This window comes from Macaca thibetana, chromosome 2 (assembly GCF_024542745.1).
Source record: "Macaca thibetana thibetana isolate TM-01 chromosome 2, ASM2454274v1, whole genome shotgun sequence".
Classification (NCBI taxonomy): Eukaryota; Metazoa; Chordata; class Mammalia; order Primates; family Cercopithecidae; genus Macaca; species Macaca thibetana.
The window spans coordinates 30,786,628-30,814,226 of NC_065579.1; the positions used below are offsets into that span (position 1 = coordinate 30,786,628).

Consider the following 27,599-nt stretch of genomic DNA (forward strand, 5'->3'; position numbering starts at 1 on the left):
AAAGGAAATAAGCTACTTTATTAAAAATAATGGAAGCTAGCAACTCACCACCGCAAATTTTTGAACGGCTTCATGACATAAGGAAGAAGGAATACTGTATTGTAAGTCAGGTGATTAGAAGTGAGTCCCAGTTCTGCCACTGTCTCACTGATGACCAGACAAATCACTTTTCCTCATTTGCCCATTTGTCAGTGGCCTGCTAGATGATTCAAGATGGACAATCTATGGCAAGTTAGGTCAGTAGGAAGACAGTACAACACACTGACTGATGATCATGGAAATGGATGGAGAGCAATTCTTGGTGATAGTTGTAAAATCAACTATCTCATCGCTCCCAGAAATCTCTAGTGTGTGCTGACAAAGACAGGTTTTTTTTTGTTGTTTGTTGTTTGTTGTTTGTTTTTTGTTTTTTTAATACAGAGACAGGGTCTCTCTCTGTCACCCAGGGTGGAGTGCAGTGGCCTGTTCATGGCTCACTGTGACCTCAACCTCCCAGGCTCAAGCGATCCTCCCACTTCAGCCTCCCAAGTAGCTGGGACTATAGTTGTATACCACCATGCTTGGCTAATTTTTTAAAAGTTTGTAGATACAGTGTCTCACTGTGTTACCCAGGCTGGTTTCAAACTCCAGGCCTTAAGCTATCCCCCTGCCTTGACCTCTCAAAAGTGCTGGAATTACAGGTGTTAGCCACCATGCCTGGCAAGAAATCAAGGGTTTTTAAAGTCACATCCAACTCTAGCATATCATAATTTCAACTAGATTGTATAAAGACAGCTAAGAACAATTAATCAACATATACATATTGAACATCCATTATATGCCAGGCACTGTTCTAGCACTGATCTTATAATAATGGGGAAAAAACCACATACAACAACACACAGAAAAATTCATGCCCTATCGAACTTGCTGTTATAATGGGGGACATAGACAGTAAATACAGGAATAGGAAATATGGTTTATGTTAGGTGGTAATAAGTACCATGAAAAAAATAAATAGGGAAGGGATCTAAGGAGTACAGTTTTTAATATGGAGGTCAGAGAAGGCCTCACTGAGCTGGTAACATTTGAGTCAAGTCCTGAAATAGCTATGGGAGCAAACCATGTATTTTTCTGGGGAGAAAACCTCCAAGCAGACGGCATTGCAAGTACAAAGGTCCTGAAGTAGAACTATGACTGACATGCTCAAACGAGCGAGGCTGAAGCAGTACTGTAGCAGGACTGTGGGAAATGAGGTCAAAGGGTACAACTAGGTTGAGAAGGATCTTGAAAGCCATTTTAAGGACATAGATTTTTTATTCTGAGATGATAAGCCATTAGAGAAGTTTGAGCAGAGACATGATGTCTCCTGACTTATCCTTTGAAGGGATCACTCTGCAATCAGTGATTACAGTGGACTCTAGGAAGAAAAGAGCAGAAAGGAAATTAGTTAAGAAGCTATTTAAATAACTATCATTTTTTTTCACTAGAAGTAAATTTCAACTAGCAGATAAGCTTCATGAGGACAGAGATTTTTGTCTGTTTTGATTACTGCCATAATATAACAGTAGTTGGTATTAGGCCATCCAATTTATTCACTTAAATAAAAGATAAATTTTTAAATTTAAATAAATGATTGGTTAATCAAGGTGAAAGATAATGCTGTTATCAATAATGTTGGTAACAAGATGAGAGATCAGGATGGTATTAGTATAGTTGGTGAAAGATGGTTAGATTCTGAACATATTTTGAAGGTACAACAGGATTTGCTGATAAATTAAATGTAGGGTATGAGAGAAAGGGAAATCAAGGAAGATTCCAAGATTTTTGGCTCCTGAGCAACTAGAGGGTTGATTGCTGTCTCCTAAGTTAGGAAAGATAGTGAGAGGAACAAGAGTTTGGCATTGGACATTTTCAGTTTCAGATGACTCTTTAAGTATAGCCTGGGTGCCCTGGCTCATGCCAGCAATCCCAGCACTTTAGTAGGCCAAAGTGCGTGGGTTACTTGAGCCCAGGAGTTCGAGCCCAACCTGGGAAAAATAGTGAGACTCCATCTTTACAAAAAATAAATTTTAAAATTAGCAGGGCGTGGTGGTGCACACCTGTGGTCCCAGCTACTCAGGAGGCTAAGGCGGGGGAGAATTGTTTCGTCTTGAGAGGTTGAGGCTGCAGTAAGCCATGATTGTGCAACTACATTCCAGCCTGGGCAACAGAGTGAGACCTGGTCTCAAAAAATAAATAAATAAATAAATAAATAAATAAATAAATAATAATAAAAAATTCAAGTACAGAGGTTCTGGTTCCGAGTAGGATGGAGCAAGCACATTTTACTCTTTTCATCTGACTAAATGCAACTAAAAAGCTTATCAGAATGAATGGAACAGCCATCTGAGGACTGAATAGTAAGTAATAGCATGTACATTGAAGAAGACCAGAATGGAATACCACCAAATTGGCAGGAAGTTTGCTGTTTCTTCCCTCTTTAATGTTCCTAGTCTGGATGGAACACAGTTTTGCTCTCTTTGATTAGTTATTTCAGGTTCTGTCTTTATCCGTATTTTGAATATGAGAACAAATTTTATGCTGGATTCTATACGGTATTTGTGTGTGTGTGTGGTACCTGTTTATATTTCTATTAGACAATCTTCCTCCTTATAGTCTACGTTTTTAGTGCTCTATGAGATGAGTACAGTCATAGAGAATTTATCTACTTCACCATTTTTTCCTCTCACTTGACTTTAATGCTATATTAATATAGGTTTTTAGAAAAATTCTCTATTTACCATTTTTGTTTGTGATTACTTAGCATTCAAGGTTTTTGTTATTTAATTTTCCTGTATATGTCATATTTTTTAAGTCAAGCTTATCGAAATACAGTTTGGCAAACACAGACATTTGTACTATACTCAATACATAAAAGCTGTTCCTGCACTTTAAAATTTTAATTATGTTCCTTTGTAGTCATTCCCTCAATCCCTGGTAATCATTGATCTGTCAGTCTCTTATATAGTTTTGCCATTTCCAGAATATCATATAAGTATATGTAGCCTTTTCTTTTTTTTGTTTTTTTTTTTTTGAGACGGAGTCTCGCTCTGTCGCCCAGGCTGGAGCGCAGTGGCCGGATCTCAGCTCACTGCAAGCTCCGCCTCCCGGGTTTACGCCATTCTCCTGCCTCAGCCTCCGGAGTAGCTGGGACTACAGGCGCCCACCACCTCGCCAGGCTAGTTTTTTTGTATTTTTTAGTAGAGACGGGGTTTCACCGTGTTAGCCAGATGGTCTCAATCTCCTGACCTCGTGATCCATCCATCTTGGCCTCCCAAAGTGCTGGGATTGCAGGCTTGAGCCACTGTGCCCGGCCAAGTATATGTAGCCTTTTAATTCCAGTTTCTTCCACTTAGCATAATACATTTAAGATTCATCCATATTGTTGCCTCTATTAATAGTTCATTTTTGTTTTTAATTACTGAGTACTATTCCAGTGTCTGGATATACCACAATTTGTTTATTCTTTTACCAGTTGGAGGATATTTGGGTTTTTTCAGTTGAGAGCAATTATGAATAAAACCATTACAAATCTACATATGCAGGTGTTTGTGTAAACATACTTGTCTTGGATAAATACCAAGGAGACAGATCACTGGGTTGTTTGATAAATATATGTTCAACTTTATAAGAAACGGCAAAATTATTTTCAAACTGCTCTCCAAAATGGCTCTACTATTTTGTATTACCATCAGCAATTTATGAGAGTTTCAATTACTTTGTATCCTTGGTCACCACTTGGTTTTGGTTTTATCATTTCTGAAACAACCTTTCTAATGGATATGTAGTAGTATCTCATTGCGATTTTTGGCATTTTCCTAATAATCACATTGAGCATCTTTTTGTATGTTTATTTGCTATTCATACCACTTCTTTGATGAGGTGTCTTATATCTTGTCCATTTTTTTAAATGGGGATATTATTATGATCAAGTTATTAGAGATCTTTGTATACTCAAGAAATGTCTTTTTGCATATATGTATTTTGTAAATATTTTCTCCTAATGTGTTGCTTGTATTTTCATTTTCTCTTTTCTTTTTTTGAGATGGAGTCTCACTCTGTTGTCCAGGATAGGGCACAGTGGTGCAATCTAGGCTTACTGCAACCTCTGTCACCTGGGTTCAAGTGATTCTTCTGCCTAAGCCTCCCCAGTATCTGAGATTACAGACGCCCACCACTACACCTGGCTAATTTTTGTGTATTTTTAGTAGAGACGAGGCTTCAGCATGTTGGCCAGGCTGGTTTTGAACTCTTGACCTCAAGTGATCCGCCTGCCATGGCCTCCCAAAGTGCTAGGATACATGTGTGAGCCACCACACCGAGCCTATTTTCATTTTCTTAATGGTATCTCTGAAAGATAAGTTTGTAATTTTTAATAAAATTTGATGTATTAGTTTTTATTATTAGAGTTTTCTATGTCCTAAATATCTTTACCTATCAATGTCACAATATTTTCTTCTACCTATTTTCAAGGCATTTTACAATTGTTGCCCTTAGGCCTGTTATCCATTTTGAGTTAATTTTTGTATATAATATAAAATATAAGTACAAGGTTCATTGTTTTGTAGTGGATGTGCAGTTATTCCAACATTTGTGAAAAAGACCATCTATTTGCCATTGAATTTCCTTGATATCTTTAGCAAGAATCAATTGATCATAAATGTTTGTCTACTTCCAAACTTTGTTCTGTCAATCTGGGCATCTTTTATAATACAAATACTATGTTGTCTTGAATTAAAAGACTTTTGTAGTAATTCTGTACATCACATAGTATGAGTCCTCCAGCTTTCTCTTTTTAAAATTGTTTCGAGTAGTTTTAGTCCTTTGCTCTTCAATTCACATTTTAGAACCAGCCTGTTCATTTTTCCAGAAATTAAGGGATTTTAAGATTGCATTGAATCTATAAAATCAATTTTAGGAAAATATAAATCGTAACAATATTGATTATTCTAGTCAATAAACATGGTGTAACTTTCTATTTAGGGCTCTGTGATTGTCATCTTTTTTATGGTTTTCAGCATATAGCTATTGCATTTATTTTTTATATTCATCCCTAAATATTTTACATTTTTTATATTCATCACTAAAGATGCTGTTTCTTTTCATTTCAATTTCTAGTTATTTGTTTCTAGTATATAAAAACACAGCTGATTATGGTATATTGACCTTGCATCCTGTTTCTTTTCTAAACTCACTCGTTTAAATAGTGTTTTGTTTTTGTAGAGTTATTTGGGATTTTGTAGACAATTATGTTATCTGCACTTACAGACAGTTTTATTTCTTTCCTTTCCAGTCTCTATGCCTATTATATATGGTTTGAATTTATTTGCTAATATTTTGTGTAGAATGTTTGTGCTTATATTCGTGGTGAATATTTGTCTACAATTTTCTCATAATGTCTTTGTTAGGTTTTGGAATGCTGGTAATGCTGACCTCACTATATGAGTCTGCATCTCATACCTTCATAAAGAGTTTGTGATAAACTGGTATTATTTCCTTCCTTTTTGGTTGTGGGTTGGTCTGTTTTTCTCATTTCTTCACATAATTTGTGATTTTTTAAATTGAATGCTGTAAATTTTGAATGTTATATAATTCATCTTAATCTGAATTTGTAGTCTTTCTTTAAAGAAATGTTGAGTTTACTTTTGGCAGGCTGTTAAACTACTTGAGATTTTTTATTTGATATTTTTGATACTTGTTTTTAAACTTTTTAAAAGTTCTGTTCTAATGTATCTTCTACCCAAGGGCCAATTTAACCCTGCTGCCAAGGCATGATGGTGCTTGTGGGGGTTCTACTGAATTTTTCATGGGTGTACTAACCTCTCTTCAGTTCTGACTGTTCAGAACATGAATATTTCCCAGCATTATGAAACCTCAGAGATTTTTTCCATTGCTGTGTAGTAGTTTGTTTTCTGGTATTTCTTCTTTGCTTGGCCTTCTAGAAGTTTACCCTTCATATGCACAACTTAGTATTTATCAAACACTTAAGGACACCCCTTGTATAGATTTCTGGAGATTATTCTCTGCATAGCTTCCTCCTTTAAAGGTAACAATGTCCTGCACACTTTCCTCAGCCTTAATTCTGTGTCTTTTAAACTTAGTAAGAGCAATGCATTCTGCTTTGGATTTCTCCTTCCTGCTCTGTGGTTTCAAAAGTACATCCAGTAAAAAGCCGGTGATCACAGGTTTCGTCTGGGGTTTTTCCCCCTTATGTCAGGAATCACAGTGCTGTGCTGCTTATCTCCTAGTGTCTCCATGTTTATATATTTTGTCCAGTTTTCTAGCTGTTTATAGTATGAGAGCAGTATAGATATACCCAGTTATTCCATGATGGTCCGAAGGGGAAGTCAGGTCTATTTAAAAAAAAAATAAATAAAGTCAACACTATTCTATTACAAGGAAATCACTCCTAATGCAAAGGAAACAGAAACAGATTGAAAACAAAACAATTTGCAGAGGCATAGCAGGAAAAGCAAACAGAAATGAAGGTATGTGTAATGATATTCATATCAGACAAAGTGAATTTAAAGCAAATCACATTGAATGAGATAAATTAGAACAATTCGTAGTTAAGAAGTTTACAATTCGCAATGAAGATCTTTATTTAATCATTGTACCTCCCCCTCTCCCAAATAACAGCAGAATTTATATAACATAACAGCTACAAGAAATATAAGGAGAAATACGTAGGAATGCAATAGTAGTAAGCTACTTGTACCTCTCCTAATTCATGGTAAATCAGGCAGACTCACTGTAGAGTATAGAGAAACTAGTTACTCACCTTTAGTCAGTTAGATATAATTGGTATATATCAAACTCTTTATACTGTAAACAGAGTGAAATTACTGTATCCATAGAATATTTATTTTAAAAGTATTATACAAAAATATTCAGTAAATTTTACATTGTAGAAATAGTATAGTTCACATTTTTTACAACAAAATTTGAAATTAATCATAAAAGTAGAAAACAACCCCTAAGGAAGAATTAGCACAGAAAATCATAAAACTCTCTTTACTCTTGTACTAAAAGGAAATCAAAACCGAAATTACAAAATTCCTAGAAAATAATGATAACGTATATTGATCAGAACCTGTTGGTTTTGACTAAAACAGTGCTTTTAGAAATTCTCAGCCTTGTACTCTTAAGCTACTAAACAAAAAGGAATGTGAATTAAATATTCATCTCAAGTAATAAAAATAACAGCAAAATAAATGAAGGAGTTAAAAGTAAAAGCAGTTGTGCTTTAATAGCAAAACATAAATGACAAAAAAATGCATTGATAAGTGTTTCTTTTTGGAAAAAATAAATAATAAAAAGTTTACATAGTTCATTTATGTCATTTAAAATAATATACAGGACTGAGCCTAGTGGCATACACCTGTAATCTCAGCACTTTGGGAGGCTTGAGGCCAGGAGTTTGAGACCAACCTGGGCAACATGGTGTCTCTACAAAAAATGTTTTTTAAAGTAACTGAGCATGGTGACACACGCCTGTACTCCCAGCTACTCAGGAGCCTGAGGCCAGAGGATTGCTTGAGCCTAGGAGTTCAAGGCTGTAGTGAGCTGTGATTGGGCCACTGCACTCCAGCCTGGACAACAGAGTGAGACCTTGTCTCTAAAAATAGATAAAATTATAGAAAACTACGAAAGCATAAATTAAATAAATTACAAAATTTTTCAAACATATACATTTAAGTGTAGCCAGGAATACTTCCTATCTTAGTTGGTTTGTGAGCAGATTAATTTATGTTCTGGAATGAACCCACTGTTAAATGTATTATAAAGATACCATAATAATAACAGTTTGGATTTGTTGCATAATTAGATTCATAGGTAAAAGAAAATAGAGATTCTGAAACAGACCCTCAATACATATAGACATTTAATACTATGATAAAGGTAGAATTTCAATTCATTAGGGAAATAATGGATTATTCAGTAATACAGTTTTGAGAACTAACTAGCTGTTTGGTAAATCGTGAACCTATATCTCTATTTTGCACCAAAATGAATACCGGATGAATCAATAATATAAATAAAACTGGAGTAAAATGATGAGTGTTGTTATTAGGTGGGGAGTTCACAAGCCCATAAACTATGAAGAAAAGTTTTGGTAAATATGACATTATAATAAAATTTCTTTCTGGGATAAGAGACCTCCCTGTAGCCAAAGAGAGATAGAAAAGTTAGGAGTCACTAAAACTTCCTTGGTTCTTGGCAGCGTCCTGGCCCAACACTATATCCTCTTATACGCTCTTAGAGTAGTGGTTCTCAAACTTGAGCTTGTGTCAGAATCACCCAGAGGGCTTGTTAAAATACAGATGACTGAGCTTTGCCTAGAGTTTCTAATTTAGTAGGTATGAGTGAGTGGGGTTCAAGAATTTGCAGTTTGAACAAATTTTCATGTGATGCTGATGCTGCTGGTTTAGAGACCACACTTTGAAAACCACTGCTTTACAATTTTCCCAAATTCTTCTCCTTTTGTGTTAAATAACTCAGTACCATTCTTTGCAATCAAAGATCCTAAATTAAACTAAAGTGTCGAGGTAACATGAAGTAAGCAGTTTGCTTCCAAGATGTATTTACACTAACAAAGACCTGTACAAAGATAATCAATGCAGCATCACATGTAATAACAAAGGAACCTAAATGTCCCCAAAATAAAAGGACTATTTAAGTTATTATATATCCACTTATGGAATACTATACAACCATAATAAAGAACAAGTTATTTATTTCTATATATGTTGATTTGGAACGATCTTCATTTTAGCAATCATTGTTAAATTTAAAAATACATGCCCCTATTTATGCTTTTAAGAGGTAAACACCTGCATTAAAATGTCTGTATGTTATATAAGAACATTGGCTACCCTTGGGAAGGTAGGTTTACTGTTGGGGAGGGGATTTGTGTTGGGAAGGAAAATTGCTTCTTATTGTATGTCCTGTTATACTTTTAAGTTATTTTTCACCATTTGCAAAAACAAACAAACAAAAAACTATAAATTAGCAAAAGAATAACTCCACATAGTTTTCATTTTAACTCACAGACAATAAAAGAATTAAGAAAGTGTGAGAAAGATAGCGAGATAGGAGGCTATCATCAGAGAGCAGTGCTTCAGACACATCGTGGATTTGGAGCGTCTCAGCACCAGAATTCAGCCACAGTATCTGGTAGCTGATGTGGAAAGGAAATGAGTATGTTGACAAAAATAAATTTAAAGTATTTTATGTGATGGTTCTGCTGCTTCATATTTGAGTTGATTTATGAGCAAATTAATTTATGAACATGTTATAAACCATGATGCCCTCAGTAAACTAAACTTCACTGAGTTTCTGTTCTCTCCGTTAGCCTGAAATACAATTCTAGACCTCATAAGTCTTTCTAAAATTGGCTGACCAAAAGTGGCAATTAATTTTTCTTTGTAAGTTCTTAGTTCTTTATAGTTTCCTTAATGAGTTTCCCTGAAAAGAAACCCTCTAAATCTTGTAGGGTCCTATAGCTGTAATTACCACTGTATTTTAACTGGGGTACTCATGAACTAGCAGATTGCAATTCATCAAAATAAGTCTTTCAGAAAGCACCATGTCTTCTACCCAGAAAAACCCAGCTACCACACAGATAACATAGCAATAGTAGATACTATGCATTCCGAATCCTGTGATTCTCCACGTTAATGTGGAGAGGTGATTTTAAAAATACATACCTGAATTAACTATCCTTTGGAAATTAGAAAAAATGTAAAAGAATAGAAAAAACACTGGGCTAGTTGTTAGAATATCATTGTATAATCTGCCTTTGGATGAAATGTGACCTCAGGTTGCGCCATGTTCCTTTGTTGATGTATCTGTAAAATGCCTGTTCCTGCCCAACTTCTTTAGGTCAGTGATTACAAATTGGGGGCTGAGCGAAGAAATCACCTGTGTATCTCTGAAACATGCAAGAGTTTTTCCCCCAAGTGGTTCTAATGCATGCATTCCACAGACCATTTGCTTTTATAGAGCTCAGGCTTATTTGAAGATCAAATGTGGTAGTACTTTTAAAAATAAAAAAATTGATATAAGCACATGGTATTTGCCATTATCAGAAATTGTGTATGATTATTTTAAAACATTGAGTTGTGATCTTCTGTGCATTAAAAAATACATTTTCCTTGGTTATTATATATTTGTCCTTAAAAAATTATATATACACATACATATAGTTGATTGTACAGTGGTTTAGGCGTTAAATTTAGCTATCAGACAGGGATAAAATGGAGCAGCCAATCCCCTCTTTAACTCTTTTGTTTCCATTTCGCTTTCACTAGTAGAAAACGTAATTTGTGACATTTTGAGCTGGACTTCTAGATTTCTAACCAAACCCATATTCTCAAAGTAATGAGTGTGGTGGGGTTGACTGCCCTTTCCCTTCATGGCTCCTTCACAGTTTCCTTTTCCCCTCCCTGTCTCTCCCTTCCTTCTTGTGAGTTACCTAGGCCCCATGCAGATACATTCAGCTCTTGATTATCTGAATTAATGGATAGTAACTGGGACATACATAATCCCAGATGGTGGATAATCCAAAAACCATTAATACTTGGCTTTGAAATGTATTTAGTAATGTTTTAAATTGTTTTTACCTTTCTAATTATATGTTGCTAATGTTGCCATTAGTTTGCATTCCCTGAGTACATCCTAGTTGCTTGGGGGATTTAGTGTGGAGGGGGCACAGAAAAATGCAGAGTAACTGTGGCAAACCAGATTGATGGGATTATTACTGAGTTAAATTTTATTTTGAATAATTTTTTCCAGTTAGTGATTAAGAATTGTCAGCATAGCGTTCAGTCTGTGGCCAAGCACAGTACCTGCCACACTGTTGAAGTTTAGGAAATATTTGTTAAATGAAGATTCTCAATTTTTCATACCAGTCTTATGATCAAATCAGGGCTGGCATGAACCAGGAAAAGAAGTCAGTGAAGAAAGTTCATTCTCTCCCAACCTCAGCCTTTCCACCCCCAGGTCAGTGAAGATGAGTATTGCCAAGTCATGGGCATTTTCCCAAGATAGTGCCGATTTACAGGCTGTTTGACCAGCTGAGCCACACAGAATAACTCCTCACTAGCAGTGCCTTAATACAGTGAGCCTTCAATAAGGGAAATACGCTGTTCTTTTAAAAGGCAAGAACGATACTTTGAAATGGGCACGAGGAAGCTGGGAAATCCTTTTAGTAGAATATAACTTTCCATGATAATAGAAGCATCCAGAATAACAAAAACATAAATATAGAGCAGTTCTTAACCTAAGGTCCCTGAATTAGCCTAACTCCTAAAATGGCTTTCACTTGAGTAGATATGATATGGGGATGGGTGTGTGTATTTTTCAGAAGGGAGGGCTCATATGCTTGATTACATTCTCAAAGGGATCTGCAACTTCTCTCTACTGATGAATGGGATTTCAGTTTCACTGTTTTATACTTTTCATGAAATGTTTGAAAGTGGGAAACGAAACTCCCATGGCCACTGCCTCACAAATTTGCCTCCATTTGGACTTCAGAATGATCAGGGAAAGTAATTTTGTAAATTTCTCTAGCTATAGTTCGTTCCAAGCTGGGGACAGGCATAGGCTGAGAAGCCAGGGGTATTTGTTGAAAGACTGAACATGCGAATGGGCAATGGCAACACTATCTGTGACAACAGAACTCAGACCCAGATAAGATGCCCCAGAAGCCAAATTACAACCTTTGCAGCAAAATCAGTCCAGAACGGTTAGGCCTTGGTCAGTCACTGCTAACTTTGCTATTTTTGCCCTACTTTCTGCTTCCACCACAGGACCAACCTAGAGAAAGCCAAATATGTTCCCCAAATAATCATATATGGTGCTCTACCTCTAGTTAGCCCTCTGCCATGCCTACAGCCTTCAATGGGGGCATACCTGAAGCCTCCTTCCCCTGACCCCATGACCCTGTAAAACTTTATCTTTCCCCTGGCTACTTTGGATTATCTTCCAAACACAGGCAGTGGTAGCTGAACTCTCTTGCTATTGCAAACTCTGAATAAATAGCCTTTGCTTATTCTCATTTGGGGGTTTTCATTTATTTCCACTTTGCATTGAAATTTGAGAGGTTCCAGGTGAACTCCCTTATCCTGAAATCTCTCTTCCACCACTACATCACAGAGCTGATAGTAATATCACTGGAGAAATGTTTCTTGGAGTTTAGCTCTTTATTTCTCCAGGAATAGCATTTTAAATGCATGTTTTATTTTAGGGGTAGTTAGATCCCCATAGTTGATAGTGTAGAATCTTAGACTTAGAATGGTTCACTGGTAACACAGAACAGAGGAACACAAAATAGATGACCATTTAGCCAGGCTCCCAGTATCATGGGGCTTCTACATGGGGAGTGAGCAAATGCCCTTTTGGGCCTGGCAGTTTTGGTATTATCTTACTTCTGTCACCCTCACATTTGTATCCCTCGTTTTTATTGTTTTTATAATAGTATTTTCCTCGAAAATAAAATGTATATAAATTAATAGAGATAGAATTCTAGGAGAAATTTGGCTATGGATACTTTGTGTCCATTAAATGTGTGTGTGATGGCCATTGGCTGAATGGTTAGACCTGTAGAGCGAGACAATTTGAAGATGCACACTCAAGAGTAGGCTGAGAAGATGCAGAGAGAAACTACAACTTCCCATGTATGGATCTTATAGTTTGGTTCCCATATCAGCAGCATCAGTATCTCCTGGGAACTTGTTCAAAATACACATTATCTCTGGGCATAGTGGCAGATGCCTGTATTGACCCACCTTAAAAAATGATCAGGCTCCCCTTAAATCTTCTGTATCAGAAAACTTTGGGGATAGGTTCTAGCAATCTGTGTTTTTACCATCCCTCCAGATACCTCTGTTGTATGCTAAAGTTTGAGACCACTACTGTAATTAGAAGAGCCATCCAATAACTTCTGCTTTTTCTCTCCTCATGGAGTAACATTTTACATGAATGCATGGTAGATTTTAGGAGCCCTGACAGCTGAAGCCAAAATATGATCAGGAAACAAGAATCTGTCACCTTGTCCAGTGCCTCTCAAACTTGTACATGCAGATCACCTGAAGGTTTTGTTAAAGTGAACCTCTGATCCAGGAGCACTATACTGCGGGTGGGGCGGCGGGGGCAGGGTGCTGAGAGATGCATATCTAACAAGCTCCCAGGTGGTGGTGATGGACCTAGGATTACTCTTTGAATACCAGGGTCCTAGGAGACCACACACCCAAGCTGAGGAACATTGGAGGTATGGGCATGCAGGCAACTAGAGCTCAGGAAATGAAAGGGGAAGGTTCCTGAGAGGTTAGGAGGCTTTTATAAATTCCTGCATAAATCTGATCACTTACTGCTTAGAATGTATGTTCAGGGATCTCCACAGAGAGATAGGGGAAGCCCAGGAAGAAGATTGATGAGCAGCTAGGAATCCTGTGAAAGGTCCAGCCTCTAGGCCCAAATCAAGATCATCTGTGGTCAAGAAGAGCTAACTTGAGGAAAAAGATTGATATTAATTAAATAAACATTTTTAACCACCTACTCTCTGCCTCATAGCAAATAACCCCCAGGATCCTGTGATCTGCCAGAGAAGAGAGAGAAACCGAAACAATATCCATAACTTACTATTTAGCTGAGATTTGTTTATCAGTGCCTTTATCTCTGGAAAATGTAACTGGGAGCAGTAACACTAATAGGTGTGAAACCTTCAGACATCAGACCTGGGCAAAGTAGTGTCCTAAACCCTGAACTGCCAGACAGGATCAGGGCACTTTCTGGAATAGAAAAGAAGAGAAAGAAGAGAGGGCCAGTGAAAATTAACCACAGAGGGTACTTAAAGCTATGGGTTAGAGATAAGAGGTCAAAGGCAATAAGATACCCCTGCTGCCTTTTAGGAATGGATTCCTTCTGACTCTCTTAATAGGTACCCATCTGTGGATTTTGGCGATGTCCCTTTGAATAACAGGAATTCTATTTCCAATGTAATTGTTGGTGTTGAGATTGACTGCTTATGGAGGCATAATGACTGTGGTCTTACCTTCATCCCTGAATAGATTCTGATATTTCTCAGCTTAGTGTTATACCTCATGTCAGTTCTTCCACCAATGTGTATAAATGTATTAGGAGATTTACGCAGAGGAAGTCGAAAAGTGTTATTCACTGTAGTTAAGACCTCTTTGGTATTTGAAATGTCTATGATGGTTTCAAAAAATAAAGTCACACATGTTTTATTTTTTTAAATGAGTTTCAGATTATGGAGCATAGGAGTAATTATTTTTAGCAAATCTCTATATGCAATTTTAGAAAACTTATTTGATCATAATTTCCTTTCCTGAAGGTAAAATGGTAGAGCAAAGCCTGTTTACAGACTTTCTAGAAGTAAAAACTGTCTCTGGTATGAATAAAAAACAGTTTTCATGGAGCCTAAAATTCATTTTCGCAACATGGCCAACAACGGCACATTAATTCTTTGTATATTTAATTCATACACAGCAGTGACTTCTAAGTAAATTTCTCAAAATACCCAGTAGCTTACTTGTGGTGGAACCCGCGTAAGTGATAGGGTAGAGAGGTTACTTCTCAGCAGCTGTTATCCCCATAGTCCTCTCCTGTCAGGGCTAAGATTCCAACTGCTCCCTAGTTGGAATGGACAAGAGGATTCTCACAGAGAGTGCATCCTGTTCATACAACTATAGCCATATTAGACTATTACCATCATGCATTAGCTTTATTGGAATTTCCTGGTAAATTATATATGCTAAAGTTAATCAGTCCTTGAAGTACCATACTTGTAAGCCAAATAGCAGGCATATATCTGAAAGAGGTATGTGTGTATGAGAGAGAGAAGGAGAGAGAAAATGTTCAAGCATCAAAAGTTTATCGTATTATGGTCATCTTCTATAGCCAACATTTTCATGATCTTCTTATATCCCTGGAAAAACGTAGATGTACAAGGCTCTACTTTACATTCAGACTATTTTTGCAAAGGCATATTACAGTTGTTCTGACAAAACAGCTTCAAACACTTGCCAAGGAGAATAAATTACAGTAGGAATGGGTGGTAATTATTAGGAACTTATTTTTGGAATAAGAAACCTTCCTTAATAAAGGGTTACGTACTGCCCTCTGAAAGAAAGAATTTTCCCCAAAGTCAAAAAGACACTTTTAACACTTCATGTGCATATCCTGTGGGGGTTAAATTAGGTTAGCATGTGTTCCCAAAAAGGCAAATTCAAGCTGGGTTCAATCCATGGATTACAGAGAACACTTAGAAAGCAAATTGGAATTCTTTAGACACAGTAATTCAAAGTTTCTGTTTTTTTCTCTTTTTGAAGCAGAGTTTAGCTTGATGGCTTAAAGGATTCAGATATGTCCTCAAGGCGTTCAGATATTTTTAAAGACCTAATTGAAATAGTTGATTAGACAAAAAATTTACCAAACAGGTAAGCATCCTTCAATAATGTATTCTACAGAGCCCTTAGGAGACTAGTAAGTGTAAAATTGGAATAAAATTATATATTTTGCGCTCCCATTTTTTTGTGACTTTGTTTTCTAAAGAAGTTCAAATTAAATACGAGAATGCCTTGTGACCCTAAGTATAATGAATTCAGTGTTTAGTTACAATTTTAAGACGTTTTCACAGAGTTGATATAAAGGAAAATTTAGAGTGTATTAATTTCAAAAGAACTGAATACAAAGAAACCCAATATAAGAGCCTAAAATCAGTCAAAGAAGTACCCAAGCACAGAGATAAACATTTTTGGCTTGCTTTTATTTCTCTTGAATACTAATACAGAAATGGATTCTGTGTTTATCCCATAGCAGGCATAGATTATTTAAAAATTGTTAGCTTTTAAAAATACAAGTGAACAGAAAGCAAAACACAAATTGACACCATTGAGCAAAAATCTAACATTGCTTTTTTGTGTAAGAATGCTCACCTAGTGGCATCATTTCATGATCACAGGTTACTCAAGATGCCCTTATAATGTTTGTTAAATTAAATTCAATATAGCATTTCTACATTACTTGTTCTTATAAGGTTACTATGCCCATATCTCACTAAAGAGCCAGTAATGGGAAAGAATAGGGAAATGGACCTAGGATTTAATTTTGTTTCTCCATATATAACCCACTACAGCCAAGTTGGATTAAGGCTATGCTTATTTAAAGCTCAGTCAAATTGGTCCTTTTCATAAACTCATTGGTAAAAATGAATTTCTCTTGGTGTTTCCATGGGTCATGCACCGAGCAATAACACCAACAGTAGTTACTGATCCCCTGGGAATAGCAGCTTAATTACACAGAAGTTTGAAATCAAGGATAGTGGTATAAATGCAAACATAGAGACATGTCCTGTCTTTGGGTGGTTTATTATTAAATTTAATACCTCAGATACTCTTTTCTGTTTCTGCAGATCTTAATTACTAAGTAGATATGGTAAAATATGAATTATTGTATTATCACAAGTGATCAAATATATATGGTTATGAGCATGGCAGTCTGCAGGTGTAACGTACATAAAGCAAGATTGATAGTATCAAGCAGTTAAACTGAAGTTATCTTTAAGGGGAAAAGGTTTAATGCTACCCATAAGTGTAACTTAAACTCTCACTAAATATTTTTAACTGCAATAAAAGCATGTTAATTGTAGGAATGACTTCTTTACAAGACCTCGTTTCTTAGAGTAAGTTTTTCTTTCCAAGAATATAAAAGCTTACTGAAATAATTTCTATTACTAACTCATTCTGTAAAGAGCTTTTTCCTTGGCTTTTAAGCTCAATGAAGAAAGCCCAAAATAGCACAGGAAATTTGTGTGTTGTGAATATATATATATAAAAAATATAAGAACTAAATCCAACTGGGATAAAATGATTAAATTATTGATAAGGTCATTGTTGGTCCCAAAGCATTCCATTAGTTATATGCTTCTTCTTAAATATTTTGAGAATTTGGCCTTAATTTTCTTATAATTACATATAAAATAGAAGAGACAGCATTTTACTTTAATATCCTCTCATGTACAACTTATTACAGTCTTTATATAAGAGAAATATGCTAGGCATCTAATGATACATTTTTTTCTTATGTGTTTGGTATTTTTTCTACCTCCTGGATTATTTTTGTGCCACCACTTTCAAGATCAATGCCTGTACTTCCAAATTAGCTATCCCATTGCTTCTCAGTAAAGGTGGCTTTACAGTGGGGTTAACAAGACTTCTGTAAATACATAAAGCGCTTAGCAAAGTGTATAGAGGTCTTTACAAAGAACTTTCTGGATCTCTTTCTCTCTTTCTCTGTTTCTGTCTTTCACATGCACTCACACACACAGAATTTGGTCCTTGCCGTGGAATTTTACAGCAGTGTACTTGGCAAGGTACTTAAAGAGTGAAGCAATATGAAAGATTTATAAAGCAGCACATTGTAGATAACACATTAAATATAAAAGTACTAAAGACATGCATTGTGTGTAGTTTTGGAGATATTAAATATGTGAACAATTTGACACAGAAAATAAAGATGTATTTTATTCAGTGTAGATTACTAGATGTTTGCAGTTAACCTTCCTGACTGCTGCAGTGAAGATCGCTGCATGTGTGTATCTTCAGAGTCAAAAAGGATGCAAGACAAGTTGACGAATAACTGACAGTTTGTTGTAGAAATAATGGGTGTAGAAATAATGGGTATAGAAATTATTTCTAGGAAATGGGCTACTTTGTTTTTTGTTGTTGTTGTTGTTGTTGTTGTTCTTAAAGCACTATCTGTGACAAAATCTAAGATGTGATTGCTGATAAGAAAATGGCAAGAATTTGAGCTGTAAGGAAAGAGGGGGAAGATTGTATTCTTAACTGTAGTTGTGTATTAACCTTCATCTAGTTTCCTCATTGATGGATTTTTCTTCCAGTTGTGTCAGCTGAATAATTGTAACCATGTTCTACATGTTTTAGTCGTTTAAGAATGCAAACATTTGTATCGGTTAAAAATCCTTTGAACAGGGGCCCAAAATGGTTTAGTTCATGTATTTTTTTGCTGTGCCCATCTCTGGTTCCCCTGATACTCTTTGCAATATCAGTTAATTCTTTGTAATTAAGAAAGCGGCCTATTTAATTTAGAGATGTTTTTGTACTTCTTGGAATAGTAAATATTAGCATTTGTAATTTGAAAGAATTAGAAGTGTGTGGAGAAGTATTTTTTTTCGTAAGCCATGTAAACACAGCCATCTTAGACAAAAAAAAATTGTGTTAACCACCCCTCATTTAATTAATAGCAGCAGAGTAAAAATTGAAAATTATAAAAGATAAAAATTATGAAAGACACTATAACATTTTTAAAATTTGAACATTTAAAACATTTAAAATATTTTAAAATGGAAAATTATAAAAGATACTGTAACATTTTTAAAAAGATAAGTATTGGGCATTTTAATTTTTTATACTGAAAAATTGAGTAATTGATGTAGTTGAAAATACAATCTAATTATTATATTGATTAATATGATGATGTGAATAAAAAAACTTAAGTGTTCAATCACATGGTTCCTAATAAACTATGATACATATTTGTGAGTATACAGCATTTTGTCATATCTTTGATTTCTCCTTAAATATATTACTCTCTGAGGAAAGTACTTGATTTTTTTTTTGCCTTGCTTTAACCCCATAGATGGTTATATTTGGTTTCAAATTTTACATAGAAGTAACATCTCTTTACTAATTTTTAAAGGATTTATTCTATATTATTTGATGCTGCTAGAAATTTGAAATTTTTAATCTTTTGCTACGTGCTAGAATCACATAGAATTCTAGCTGAAGTCCTTAGAAGAAGATTTATGTAAGGAAATTGTAGCCATGTCATGTAAAATTAGAGGTCAATGAATAAAAACATCAAACCAAATTTTTTTCTTATAAGAATTAGATATAAAGAGTTTAGCATTTATTGAAAGTCTAAAGTGTCACTATTTATGATGTATATTTATACATTGATGTTGCTTAGCTGCTTATGTTTACTCTGTGGCATAGATACTCATTTTCTAGGTAATAGAAGTAAGCACTTTCTAGGTAATAGAAAAGCACTCCTAGAAAGGTAGCCTTACTGATCAGGTATATTGGTTGCAAAGCTCAAAAAATTAAGTATGACTATATCTTTCATTTAAAATAACTATCTATGCTTGGCCAAAAAAATAGATATCTACTGGCCTTTTCCCACACTTAATTTTAAAATGAATTATTTTAAATAGAAGCGAGATGTGACAATGCAGTTTTCTAAGTTTGTATCGGATTTGTCATATAAACATTTGCAAAAGGGCAATTAACAACAACAGTAAATCAGTAGAGATCATGACATTTTGGAAAATTTTATTTTTAACTTACAACCTTACCTATGAAAGCAACTACTAGACTACTAAATATTCATTTTCTCTTCACCTTTTGGGAATTTGTGATTTCTATTAAATATGAAAGATTTTGACATTTTTCAAATATGTGTGTAATACTTGTGTATATAATAGCATTTAATGATTATGGCCTAGTTATACAATTATAAAATTCATTGAAAGCTTAAAAATTAGGTTTTACTATATTATATTTTTGATATATAATATTTGCTCAGTGTGTTCAGTTAATAGTTTTTCACGGTTACCTGAGAAAATGATCACTCTTTACATTACTCTCGAAAGTACTGTCTTCTGAATTTTTGTTTTGTTTCTTTCCAGAAGGTGGGTGCGGCTGCTGTTTGGACGAGAGTTCCCCCTGCAGGACCTTCTGGTGGTCTGGGATGCCTTGTTTGCAGACGGCCTCAGCCTGGGTTTAGTAGATTATATCTTCATAGCCATGTTACTCTACATCCGAGATGCTTGTAAGTGTTAATGACCTTGCCTACATTTGACTAGATACTCCTGATTTTTAAAAATGTTTTGCCTTTTAAACAGACTTGGTGTTTTATTATTTGATTTACATGTACCTCAATTTTTATAGTTGGGTAATATATTGAAATTTCAAAGGAATATACTAAACATCCCTTTTGTTGGTTAACTGTGTACACACTGGGAGATGTGAGTTATTTTATCCTGAGAGAATTAGAATATTCTTCAGAACCATTTTTCTAAAGACTTTACTTCTGCTTTAATCTCCTCATTACACACAGTTGTGAAATGCATCTATAAAAGCCAGTATTTGAGATATGTTTAGAGCTCCACCTTCTGACAGGTAGGGAATATTCAAGGATGTTTATCAGGAGATTGGAGTTATTTTTATAATATCAACACCTTGCTAATAAAAAAACAAATATTGCATTTAAAGGTATTTTAACTTTCTTCCAGTTATATTTTAGAAAAATATATTTCTCAATATAGTGCTGAATGGTAGACGTGTACCCATCTCCTCAGATCAATGTTAGGGTGCCTGTAATAGCCAGAAAGCCAGTGCCTAGCCCTTTTCAATAGTCTCATAGTCCTTAGCTTGAAGAAAATATCGGTGTGTATTTTAAATTTCAAAATACCTCAAATTGTTTTCCGTCTCAGATAAGTAATGAAAAGTTCACACAATAAAACTTCTTAGCCAAAATACAATTAGGAAAAAGTGCACAAAATTATGCGATTGAATTAGGAAATAGGAAGCTAACATAAAGTAAGACTTTGAAGAACATACACTTTTTAGAATCATTTATAATTGAGACTGTTAAATTGTTATGTGGTTCTCTTTATTTGTTCGTTGAATACCAGTTGTGGCAGATGCCCTTGTTATGCCTCTAGTAACACTAATTTTCTTTAAAATTTTAGATTATACATTTTTTAATTTCCCAAAATTACTTAAATAAGTGACAGGGGTACCACGTTTTATCCAAAAATTATAGATTTTGTTCTGTGCCTCGAAGGTCAAATAGTTTAGGTTTTGACAGACAAAGTGAAAGTTTCTTCCTTCTGAGCCAGATCTAATCACTTAAGAATGTGGAAGTCATAAGAAGAAGCATAAGGAAAATGGAGAAAAATATCTGAGTAGATTTAATGGATACTGGATTTTATGATATTCAATACTAACCTCTGAGTTGTATTTTTAAATATAAATAAAAATAAAAGGAATGAGAAAACTCTTCTAGAAAAAAAAAATGCTTTGGATAATATTTATGCAAAACTTTCCAAAGCAAACAACTGCTGAAAAGTATTATGATTTTCTGTAATTGTAAACAGTTTACAATTTGCTGTTTTTTGACTTTGGCACATTACCACTATATATTTTTAATTTAATCATCCTGTCTCCTATTCTAAGACCTACTTTTATCATTGTATAAAACATGGCAAATTTTTTGGCAGCTGAAGTCCCTACACATTTTTCATCTTTTCACTGATGACTTTATAAAATGTGAAAAAATACAGAAGTAATGAAGTGATTTATTTATTTCAATATTAACCCAACTTATTTTAATTTTGTTATTTAAGTCTGTAACAGTGGATGAGATCTCCTAAAAATAGAATGAATATTTGTCAGGTATTTACAGATCACTTCTCCTGTTCTCAAGAAGTTTACCAACTATTAGGGAAGACTGACATAAATGTTTTCAAATGAACATATTTGGTACTATAGTTGGGATGTGGATAGGTAGTGTAGGAGAGACACCTAGCTCCCTTCTGGGCTGCCGTGAGTGAATAGAGAAAATTGTGCAGATGTTGGCAAGCCAAATAAGAGGATCTGCATACAACGCAGAAGGAACAGCATGAACAAAGGCCTGGAAGTGAAAAGCAGCTTATTGGGGATGTGTATATCAATGTGTTTCTACAAGCTGTTTGGTATTATTAGAGTACAAAGAGAGAGAGAGACTAGCCGCAAGTTATGAGACTAAAGAAAGAAACAGAAGGGTCATGATGACAGTCTTTCTATGGTAAGTGATAGGGAGCTATTGAAATGTCCAAAGCAGAAATGTGATCACTTGTAGATCACTTTAGTGGCAATGGGGAAGATGAAGTCGAAGGAGACAAGAGCAAAGGCATCAGATAACAGTTATGACGGTAGTTCGGGAGAAAAACAGTGGATCAGAGAATTATTCAGAGCTAAAGTTAGCATGATTTAGTGATTAAATATGATAGGAGAGGGAGAATGGAAAATCTAGAAGAGTCTCCAGCTTGGAGGTATGAGTGACTGGGTGATATTTATTAACTTGGACAGAAAATACAAGGATTAAGAAGTTTTAGGAATATTAATAATTAACTGGGCTTTGACTTTGCTGAGTTTTGAGATATTTATAAGAAATTATAACCTAAAGATTTGAAAAATAAAGTTAAATGTCAATATCAAGGCTACAGATTTAATTTTGCAAATGATTAACAGGTGTTTGTTAAAACCATAACCACAGATGCAGAATAGGGTGACTATATATCAGAGTTTGTTTGGGATAGTCTTGGTTTACACCTGCTATCCCATAATAGTAATTATTTGTCCTTTTTCACTCTCAAAGACATTACATTAGGATCATAAAAATTATATGGTCCTATTACCTAAGGTGGGTACATATGGAAAGAGAACATGGGCAAAGGTGAAACTGGGTTTAACATCAGCATTTCAGAGGCACCAGAGGAGAAAAAGCCAAGGAAGAGCTTAACTTGTATTGTAACCCCAGAGAACTGTCTGGAGCCAGGCAGAGAGAAGAAGGTCAGTAGTGCCCAGAACAGTAACACAAGGTTAGAAAAGTCCACTCACTTTGGGAACTGTGGAGGGACAGCATTGGATACCTTTGCCGGGGTGGATTCAATGGACTGGTTGAGCAGAAGCTGGATTATGGTGGGTTGCAGAGTGAATAGACAGTTAAGAAATACAGTAGTCTTTTCTTCAGCTTTTTGTTATTGGGTTTTTTTTTTGTTTGTTTGTTTGTTTTTAATATATGCATTACTTTTTCAACTGAAAAGATAACTAAATAAAAACAAGGAATATGGAGATAGCAGGTATAGAGTGATCTTTGAGTAAGAACGAAGAACGATGTAGCTAGAGGACAGTGCAGGGGCAAGGAAGATTAGATGGCTGTCATTAGACATTGGAGGCGGGGCAGAACTAATGGAGAGGTTTACTTCTCAAACCAGTCTGAGTTCCTACTTCAAAAATCAACACAGTTTTCCCCACCCTGTTCCATGAATGAGATCTCTGAAAAAGCCAGGCATGGTGGCTCGAAACTGTAATCCCAGCACTTGGGAGGACAGGTCAGGAGAATCGCTTGAGCCTAGGAGTTTGAGACCAGTCTGGGACACGTGGTGAAACCCCATCTCTACAAAAAATAAAATTTGACTGGGTGTAGTGGCTTGTGCCTATAGTCCCAGCTACTCAGGCTGAGGTAGGAGAATCATTTCAGTCCAGGAGGTCAAGGCTGCAGTAAGCCATGATTGCGCCACTGCACTCCAGAGCGTGGGTGACAGAGCAAGACCCTGTCTAAACAACAAAAAAAGAGAGATCTATGAAAAGAGAAAATATCTTCTTTGTTTTGAAGCGTTCGCTTGTTTATTGTCTGTTCTTCACACCCCACCCCTAATCCCTATTCCCCAGTGAGAGACAGGATTTTGTCTGTCTTGGTTTCCCTCCCATATACTAGCATCTAGAATTGGGCCCAGGGCATAGTAAACCTCCAGAAAAATATTTTTTGAGTGAAATAATTGAGGAAATAAGGGCCCAGAGGCAGTAGAAGAGAACTGGGTCTGGAGTCCTATGAAAGACTGGCTGTGGAATAGGAATGAAAAGCTGGTGCTGATGCAGGAAGAAAGCACTAGGCTGCTTTCACAAGTAATCCAGTTCATAGGTGGAGAAGACAGAAAATGGAGGAATTCCATATCTGATAAAGGAGGAAACAAAGTTATCCACTGTGAGTGAGGCAGAGTAAGGTTAGTGGTTTGTGGGAAATGACTTGGAGCTGTGATAAAGATAGCTGATTAAGAGCCAAGAAAAGCCATGTGTAGCTGTTGAAGATCCTACAGAGAGAAACACTGGGAAGTGGTACCAGGCCTCAAAAAAAAAAAAAAAAAAAAAAAAAAAAGAGGTAGATTGTGATCCAGGCTTCCAAATGAATTAGGCAAGACGAAAGGGAGACAGGAGGGTAGAGGGTGTTGAGTTTATTTGAAAATAGTGGTTTAAGATGTATAAAGAGGGAAGCACAGCCAGGAAAAGATTAGGGAAAATTGAATGTATCAAGGAATTGGGTAAGGTAGAGCATGAGAGAGCTAAATGCATACAAAGTTGTGGTCAGACATAAAGCAATTCTAGATCTGCTTGGTATAGTTGAAGTGCGTGAAGGGGAGTTTAAGTCACTTAAAGACCAAGGGATTGTGAGGAAACTGGGGTTTTTGTTTAGTTCTCCATGGACACTTCACCAAGGATCCTAACAGGAAAAGGCGTAGAAAGAAATGTAATGAGCCTGCACCATAGCCTGAAATAAATGAAAAAGAGTGACCAAGAAAACAGCTTTTATTGAACCAGTCAATTATTCAGAGTCAACCATTCAACCAGTATTTACCAGTATATGGTACATAGATGACAGTGATGAAGGGACATGATAAGGCATAGAGGCATGGCATGAACTTCAAAGGAAGAGGGAGTTTTATGAAATGATAGGAAGCAATAGTTTGGAAGCTGAATCAAGGAGCAAGGTAGTCTTCCACCTCACATCTGGAGGTTGCAGAGGCAGCAGTGACTCTGGGAAGGTGAGGCTTAGAGGAAAAGACATTGTTCCCTAGAGAAAAGGATTGAGATAGAGGGGAGCAGCAGAAAGAAAAGGAATAGAGAACCGGATGGGACAGAGTTGCATAGGAGGTCAGTACTAGTTAGATGAGCTGATATTTTTGGCCATGGTCAAGAACTGAGAGGAAGGTGGACAACTTGCCAACCCCAGCTTTCCAAATAAATCATTCGTGTCAAGCTTTTATTTCATGCCAGTGGGTTCTGACTCATAATGTCTTGCTGGGGCTTCCAGAGTGGGGATGTTTAGTTACACTCAGTAGTTTAAATCTCATTCAAGAAGATTCATTCAAGAAATCTTAACTGAACACCACTGTACCAGGCTCTGAGCATTACATACGTTTTTTCTGAGCTACATTTGTAGGATGCTTAGAGGATGTTTCATCTGTGGGAAACTAAAAGAGCCCTCCTTCCGCGATGACATTCCTTCCTTGGGGTGCATGTCTCCTAGGGATTCAGTGGATGGGGATCGAAGGGTCTATGATCATCCTGATAGTGTGCAAAATATTGTGTAGGTATGCCTTTCTTTGGGTCAAATGTCTATAGTTTTCATCAGTTTCTCAAAGGAATACATGCCCAAAAAAATAGATAAGATTCACTGCATCTAGTCCAAAGTTCTGATTTTGTAGGCACAGATAAGGCCTGTTATGGACTAAATTGTATTCCCGCCCCAACAAAAGATATATTGAAGTCCTAACTTCTAGTACCTCAGAACGTGACCTAATTTGGGAATAGATTGTTGCAAATGTAATTAGTTAAGATGAGGTCATACTAATCCAATATGACTGGTGTCCTCATAAGAAGAAGGAAATTTGGCAACAGACATGCACAGAGGGAAGACAATGTGAAGGTACAGAGGGAGAAGAAGGCCATGTGAAGACAGCCAGAAGCAGAGGTTGGAGTGATATTATCTACAAGGCAGGGAATGACAAGGATTTTCAGCCATTACCAGAAGCTAGGAGAGAAATAGGAAACAAATTCTTCCTCTTTAGGAGAAACATGCTGCTAACACCAGAAGCAGGAGAGGCAAGGAGGATTCTCCCCTACAAGTTTCAGAGGGAACATGATCCTACCAAAACTTTGATTTTGGACTTCTAGCCTTCAAAATTATGAAACAGTAAATTTCTGTTATTTTAAACCACCCAGTTTTTGTTACTTTGCTGAATTATATGGATTAAAATTATACACAGAAAGAAACGTTGAGCAGTAAGGAAATAGTGTGAGAGTAATCATAAACCATTACTCCTATAATTGTTTATGAATAGCCATACCCCCACCACACTATTTTTTAACTGACTTATTTCATATTATAAGTCACTCTTGTGATTCCTTTCTTCCCCTGGCTCCACCTACCTCTTCCTCCTATTTTCAGGCCCAGGGTGAGGTAGCCTTTTTCCCAAATCTTTTCCTATTATTCTAGCTCTCATTGATTTCACACTTTTGCAGTTCTATAAGATCGTAATCAATACCACTAACTAAGTGCTACATTAGTTATGCTGTATTTTACATTTTTCCGTAGTCATTGTGCATGTTGGTTCTATCTCCTCAACTAGATTGTGAGCTTCCTTGGTACCAGAACCACATTACAATTCTTTCCTACCTCTAAATGCATTTGAGGCTCTTCATGTGCCCAGTTAATATAGTACTTGGGGTAATGCCAGGCCAAAAGATACCATAGAGCTCTTGGAGGGGTGGATTTGTGTGCTGTGATTGCTAAGAAGACAAGTGCTAGTCTCATTCTTAGAACAACTTAAATAAATAATGATTCTTTGAAAATATACTTTCAGCATAGCTTCTTCAAAGAAAGCATTGCCTACTTTTAAAAGTAAGTAGCTGAAATTTTCACATCTGTTTTTTTATTGATTTTATTTATTTTGTTTTTGACTAGTATCAAAAAAGTCTCTATTTTAAACATAACATACCTTTTATTTGTCTTGTAAATTGCATTAATGGCTAAAACACTATAAGTCTATTTATAGATTTTCCTTTTTTTTTTTTTTCTTCTGAGACGGAGTTTTACTCTTGTTACACAGACTGAGTGCAGTGGTGCGATCTTGGCTCACTGCAACCTCTACCTCCTGGGTTCAAGTGATTCTCCTGCCTCAGCCTCCCAAGTAGCTGGATTACAGGAGCATGCCACCACACCCAGCTAACTGTTGTATGTTTGGTAGAGACGGGGTTTGACCATGTTGGCCAGGCTTGTCTCCAACTCCTGACCTCAGGTGATCTGCCCGCCTCAGCCTCCCAAAGTGCTGGGATTACAGGCATGAACCACCACGCCGGGCCTAGATTTTCTTAAAAGGAAAGTATTTCTCAAATATTTATTGCCTTTTTAAATGTACTTTCTCTTTGAACACCATAAATGGAAAAGTTTCCTTCTTGGCACTTCTGCCCACTTCCTGCCTTTTTTTTCAGCCAGCGTAAGCGTGTTACAATACTCTACTATAATTTTCCTCTGTCTTTGATAGAGATTTCTTTAGCTATTTCCTTGCCTGGCATGGCATGGCAGTTGTGGCCTCTTTGTGATTTCAAATATTATTCATTTTGCCTTCCTTTTAGATCTCTACTTACTCTTCAGCCACTGTCTGTCTGCCAGTATTTCCCGCTGTCCTAACCCAGAATTTCTGTTTTTCTATTTTCTAGTTAACAGCATGTTCAATGTCATATTGATGTCAAAATGTGTTTATTTCAACGCAAATTGTATTTATTTGTCTTTTCTGGAAAAGCGTTGCTTAACAGTGACTACAAATTTTAAATCTCATGGTAATGTCACAAAGTTTTATCAAAGCGCAAATTGATAGTCTTATTTTTGAAGGAGTGTTTAAGCACTTCCTGACTACTAGCTCTCCACCCTCT

General features: G+C 36.0%; 1 protein-coding gene across 12 annotated transcripts in view; it reads left to right on the forward strand.

The window, feature by feature from the left end:
* Positions 1–27,599, forward strand: part of TBC1D5 (TBC1 domain family member 5) — a 566,253-nt gene that overhangs the window by 389,327 nt on the left and 149,327 nt on the right. For all 12 annotated transcript variants that reach the window (XM_050779554.1, XM_050779547.1, XM_050779557.1 and 9 more), the window contains one exon: positions 19,751–19,893. In XM_050779554.1, the coding sequence (XP_050635511.1) occupies positions 19,751–19,893 (143 nt within the window). The remainder of the gene's footprint in view (positions 1–19,750; positions 19,894–27,599) is intronic.